Source organism: Vombatus ursinus, unplaced genomic scaffold (genome assembly GCF_900497805.2).
Source record: "Vombatus ursinus unplaced genomic scaffold, bare-nosed wombat genome assembly UNPS02015255.1, whole genome shotgun sequence".
Taxonomy (NCBI): domain Eukaryota; kingdom Metazoa; phylum Chordata; class Mammalia; order Diprotodontia; family Vombatidae; genus Vombatus; species Vombatus ursinus.
In genome coordinates, this window is record NW_020955033.1 from 2,534,886 (window position 1) to 2,541,252 (window position 6,367).

Consider the following 6,367-nt stretch of genomic DNA (forward strand, 5'->3'; position numbering starts at 1 on the left):
GTGTAGGTATGCAGTGCCTTTTATATCGACTTTAATTTGTTCCATAATCCATTCAAGTTATGGCTTAAGTTAACTAGAGTTAAGTTAATCCATTCAAGTTAACTAAAGGGGAGAGATGGTAGTAATAAAAGCACTGTCCGCAAGTATTTAAGATTTTCCTTGTTTTGTGTTATGAATTGATATTTTATCAAAAGTATTTTATTTCTTTTTTCAAGTGTTAAAGTGCTTTATAGGAAATTTTATTTTTAAAATGAAATTAATACTATAACTTATTAGCTTCAGGTACATCTAGAAGACCTTGGGTACTTGGAAAAGTAATGGAAAAGGAATATTGTCAAGCCAAAAAGGTAAAACAAAATATAGGATGTGCTATACAAAACACAGAATTAGTAAAGAAAACTTACAGTGCTTTATGTAGAAATCAGTAATGATCACTTTCTATCCAGTTAGAACATAGGTTCCCCAAGTGGACAGTACTAACCCTTGGGAGGCATTGGAACAATGGGGTTGGGCAGTAGTAGCTTCGGGTGCAATTGAGGGACATTAAATAAAAATAAAGGAACCTCCATCCTAACCTAGGATGGAGGGGAGGGGGCGCTGAGTAATTTTTTTTTAGAAAAGGGGATAGTAGGCCAAATAAGTTTGGGAACTCTGAGGTAGAGCATGATTCCAGTGAAACCCAAGAAGGTAACCCTTTTGACTGTAATGCTAATTAATCCTAGCAAATAATCTTAATAGGTATGTGCCATTTGCCATAAGTGGGATAGACAGATAAGTGGTTCGGTTATCTACTGAAAGACTAATTCTTGCTTTACTCCTGCTGAGACAGTAGTGTCTTCTTATATGAAGGGTAGCTCCATAAATTAATGGTAATCAGAAGGGAGCTCTGTTTTGACATAGAAATATTTTCCTGTTTGTCTATCAAACCTCCTTGAGTGAAGATGCAAAAGAATTATTTCGTGGTTTAAAAATAACAGGTTTAGTGTCAATAATATTTATACAATAGTAAATATGTACATGTCTTATTTTTAATAGCGTCATTCATTCTATTGAGTCACCACTAAAGACTCATTCTAATTCTCTGTGATTATTGCAGGACTATTTTTTACATCAAGTAATATTATTATGAAGTCCTTGCAGTAATAACTCTCTTAGATAATAATGTCTTACCTTAGCTTGAATTTCACATGCAACAACTAACATGATGAAAGTACTTGTGTATTTGGTTTGGTTATTTAAAGAAATAATTTTCTCTCTCTCTCTCTCTCTCTCTCTCTCTCTCTCTCTCTCTCTCTCTCTCTCTCTCACTCTCAGGCACAGAACAGATTTAAAGTTCCTCTGGGTACCAAATTTTACCGAGTAAAAGCTGTGCCGTGGAACAAGAAAGTATAACCCTCACAGGAAATTCATTTCATTTTGTCATATTTTTTCTGCCTTGTCCTACAGTGTTCATCCACCACTCCAAAAATAGAAGGCCATCTTTTTTATACAGAAGTCATTCTGACAATATACTTCATTGATGTACAACATTTATTTTTTAACAAATTACATTTTAGAAACAAGAAATTCATCAAATCCCTTGGCTGAATTACAGTTTTTTACCCAGATGACTCTAGAAATGCGGACCAAATTAGTTCATTTTCTCAAAGGGCATACCCTATACATTGTGGCTTATAAATTAGCCATATTAATTGCCTGTTAAATATACATTAGCTTGAACTTAGATGTTAAATGTTAGTTACCATTATTACCAGCATTTGTCCTTTTGTGAAATCATTATCAGGATACTTGCTCTCTTTAACACATTCTTTATAATATGTATAAATTCTTCAAAACTATTTAAAGAGGAGTGTCATTGCATGCAGATAATCATATAATTTTCTTAAACATGAGTTTGCCTCTGTAGATAACTACCACAACTTGTTTCATTTTTTTTAAATGCCCTTTGATGTTTCAAGGAAAAAAAAAAGGAACCCTACAATTGGATTGACTGATTTTAAGATCAGCCACAGGTAATCAGCAATCTTCAAAGCACTTTCGATGGATTGATCAAATAGATTCTGAAGGGAAGAATCTGTGCATTGACAGTTTTAAATGTAAGCACATGAACCTTCCCAATAACACAGAAGTCTTGTATTAATCTATTTAGAAAAATCATATTGATGAAATTGTAATTCATGGTTGAGTTTCAGGAGGAAAAAAAACACTCATTGTACATTAACCATATAAAAGTCATTTAAGTAACAAATTATTGTATTGTAAAAGACATGTAGAATTTTAAAACAATAAAGATTTGAACCTGTAAATGTGTGTGCCTTTTAAAGAAAATGGTAAGTTTTTTAATAAATTTGAGTGAATGCTGGAGAGTGTGATAAGATTATTCTGTATCATTACAGCGCAGAGAAACATCTGTATTACAGAAATGGTATTCTTTAATTTATATTACAGGATAAAGAAGTAAGTGTTTTCCTAAGAAGTAGAAATGAATTGTGGCAAACTCCCTTTGCTCCTAGAAGCAAGTGTTAAGCAAAGGCATTTCAATGAGTTATCAGGTTAGAGAGTTTTAGTTATGTTGCTATAGGACAATAATGAAATTATTCATTTGCAGAAAATATTTAACAGTATTCATGAAAGAGTTAAATGTGTTTTTTAAAGATGTGTATCTATTAGAACAGAAAGCAAAATGGAATAAACACAACAGTGTAAAAAATTCTTGAGTTTGACAACATATTAATAAATGAATGAATGATTTAAAATGTTTCTATTCAATCTGTACATGACTTCTTGGTACAAAAAAAAATGGCCATGTATTGCATCTTTCTTCATCTAAGAAGTAAAACTCTGGTGAAGATTTTTCCCCCTTAAGCCAAAAGAAAACACAAACATAGACTAAATTTGATTGTATTTGTGAAAAGTAACCAGACAAGTGGTTGTTGCAGTGTCATATAGACACATCCTGAAAGAATAAGGTATTCACAGACTTGAATCTGTGGCACCAAAATGTGCTAGTAAGTATGACAGCAGATCCATCCCTTTAATATTAGTGAGTTGACCTTTTAATGTTTAATTTCTTCCCAGTTAACAACAGAGAATTGTTGTCTAAGTTTACCAGTTTTGCCGATGTCAGTCATAGTTTAGGTCCTGAAAATTTTTTACTTCGAAACACCTTATTTAAAATTACAAAGCAAAATTTTATTTAAATTTAAAGGATCTTAACCATCCTAGATGTATTAGGTTGGTTTCACTTAATTTCTGAAAATGTTTTTCTGAAAATATCTTTAATATTCTATTAAGAGTTTAGCAAAGAGAACATGGAATATTACAATTAAATATTAACTTCTGTTTTCAAATAAGTATAACGAAGCATTCATTTCTGCAGTGTAAGTCAAAATTTGTTAGCCTAGGAAGGACTTTGAGGTGTTTATTTTATGGAGGTAAAAAAAAATTGGTCAGTTTGATTCATGTATGTTTCATGTTGAGATGTACAGAGAGATCCTCTCTTCCAACCTCCATATTTTACAAATGAAGGAAATATCTTAGGTGGAGTGTCTCACCCTAGGTGAAACAAGTAACATACAAACCCAGTACCTTATTCTGTCTCCAACCCCAGAACTCCTGCCACATCAGGCTGCCTCTGAGCTAAGGCCTAAACTCCCAGCAGTGAAGCTAAATGACTTTTTTAGTTGCCAGCAATTTAAATTATAGGCAAGAGGGAGAGGAATGGAGGAATAGAAATGAAATGGGGAAAAGAAGGAAATAGGCTGGAAAATGATACAATTATCACCATCAACTGCAACTTCATAGTACTCAAGTGTACTCCTAATTTGTTGTGATTTGACCTGAAACATATACAACCTTTGAAGTTCTTCAAAATTAGCCTGTAATGGCAGGAGTCATAAATCAATTTTTAAACCTGTATTTGTGTGAGAAAAATAACCATATATAACATTATTCTCTGAACATGAAGGATTTATATGAGTACCGGAAGGATCTATGATTTTGGCAGCATAGGGGAATCTGGATGTGGAAAATTTTTCCACCAGGGCAGTCCAAAAGAATGTAGCAGATAAGATGGAAATGCAAGTCACATAAAGATTAAATGACTTGTCTAGGGACACAGTGGATTTCAGATGAGACATATCCAAGTTATCCTGACTCCAAGGCCAGCACTCAGACTTCCTCCATAGAAAAGATTTACATACTTACAAAATGCTTATTTTTGAAACAAGTTCGGGTCAGAGGGCTCCAAAAGATTTGGAATAGAATAAGCATTTATATGGTACCTGTTCTGTGCCAGGTGTGCTACACGTTTTGCAAATATTTCATTTGGTCCTCACAACAACCCTGCAAACTAGATACTGTTATCTCTACATTACTGTTAGGGAAATTGAAGGAGACAGAGGTTAAGGTACTTGCCCAGGGTCATAGTGTCTGAGGCTGAATTTGAACTCAGACCTTCCTGACTACTGGTCCAGCTCTCTCTCCACTGTGCCAGATAGACTAATCTGCTTCAGCATAATTAATGGCAGTTTAGAGGACTGAGCAAAGAAAGGGAAAACAAAGTTCATTCATTTTGATTTTCAACAAGGGTAAAATAATGAAAAGATCTATTTTCAGTACCATGTGCAGGAATTTTATGTTAAGGAATACAATAATGATACATACAATGCTGACTATTGTATAATAGGAGTATGGAGTGGAAGGGCATCATCCTTTGTGACATGCTTCCATATGCCGAGTTCAACAAAGATCAAACTTTTGGTATTTCTGCATAGAGTTAAAAAATTTGTGAATTTTATTATTCCCCCTTTTATGAAATCTCAACATTGATCAATGTGAAGTTCTCTTTGGAAATTGTAGCTAATTTTCCTAAAATAGATGTAGATTTTCTTCTACTGACCTATATTTCAACATTAGCATGGCAAACAATACATTCTCAGTCACTTCACAAAGTCCTCTGGAACTTTTGTTTTTTTAAAATTAATGTAGTTGTGCTGGATTTGGAGTTAGATCCATGCTTTCCCCAATTCATATTTGTGAAGCTGACTTTTTTTGTACCCAAGTATAGTTTACATTTGTCTTTATTGTTTCTTATAAGCCAGTGCTGTAGACTTTCAAGATCCTTTTGGATCCTAATTTTGTCATCCATTGTGTTACCTTTCCATCCCAGCATTGTGCCATTTGCAAATTAGTGAACATACATACCATCTATACCTTTATCCAAGACACTAATAAAAATACTGATTGGCACAGGGCCAAATATAGGTCTATATGTGGCACTCCATATTTTCCTCATCTAGTTTAGGAATCTTATTAACAAAAGAAATTAGGTTAGACTGACACGATTTAATCTTGATGAAGCCACGCTGGCTCACTAATTGCTTCTTTTTAGATATTCATCAGGTATCCCATAAGTAATCTGTTCTAGAATTGCCCCAGTAATTGGAGTCCAGCTCACTGATCTGTTGTTGTAAACTCTGTTCTCTTCCCTTTTTTGAAAAACAAGATGTTTATCCTTTTCCTGTAATGTGGTGCCTCTCCTTTCCCAGGATCTTTCAAGTATCAATGACAGTAGTGTCAGTTTTTTTTTTTTTTTTTGGTAATTGGGGTTAAGTGACTTGCCCACTGTCACACAGCTAGTAAATGTCAAGTGTTTGGTCTCAAGTCAAATTTGAACTCAGGTCCACCAGACTTCAGGGCCAGTGCTCTATCCACTGCGCCACCTAGCTGCCCCAGTAGTGGCAGTTCTTTCAGGACTCAAGGATGTGGTTGATCTGGGCCAAGTTAACTTGGATTCATCCAGGGAAGCTAGGTGCCCTTCTTATTTGAATATCAACTCCCTGTTAGTCATTTTCTCTCTGTCAGAGTGTAAAGGCCATTTTTACAGAGAAGACAAATATAACAAGGATTGTGCATCTTTACCTTCTCTCTGTTGTCTGTTTTCATTGCTCCGTGTACCCTAAGCGAGGTCCTGTCCCTTCTTTGATACATGTTCCTCTCCTAATGCTACTAAAAAACAAAACAAAAAAAAATTCATTGGCTTCCTTCTCCAGTGTCATTAGAATAATACTTATTCTAAGTATTAGCATTTGTAGCATTTTTTTTTCTTTTTTTTGCTGAGGCAGTTGGGGTTAAGTGACTTGCCCACTGTCACACAGCTAGTAAGTGTCAAGTGTTTGGTCTAAGGCTGGATTTGAACTCAGGTTCTCCTGACTTCAGGGCCAGTGCTCTATCCACTCTGCCACCTAGCTGCCCCTGTAGCTTTATTTTTTACAGAAGGCTATGTCACTTTCTTACATTTATCTTCTTTGACCTGGTTTTGCTTCCAATTTCTGTACTTTTCTTTTAAAAACCTAGGTTGGTGAGT

General features: G+C 34.6%; 1 protein-coding gene across 2 annotated transcripts in view; it reads left to right on the plus strand.

Moving 5' to 3' along the window:
- The window catches only part of LOC114031824 (RB1-inducible coiled-coil protein 1), an 86,869-nt gene extending 84,151 nt beyond the window's left edge, over positions 1-2,718 (plus strand). For both annotated transcript variants that reach the window (XM_027846957.1, XM_027846958.1), the window contains exons 23-24: positions 277-347; positions 1,315-2,718. In XM_027846957.1, the coding sequence (XP_027702758.1) occupies positions 277-347; positions 1,315-1,392 (149 nt within the window). In that variant the 3' untranslated portion in view covers positions 1,393-2,718. The remainder of the gene's footprint in view (positions 1-276; positions 348-1,314) is intronic.
- Positions 2,719-6,367: the final 3,649 nt, after the last annotated feature.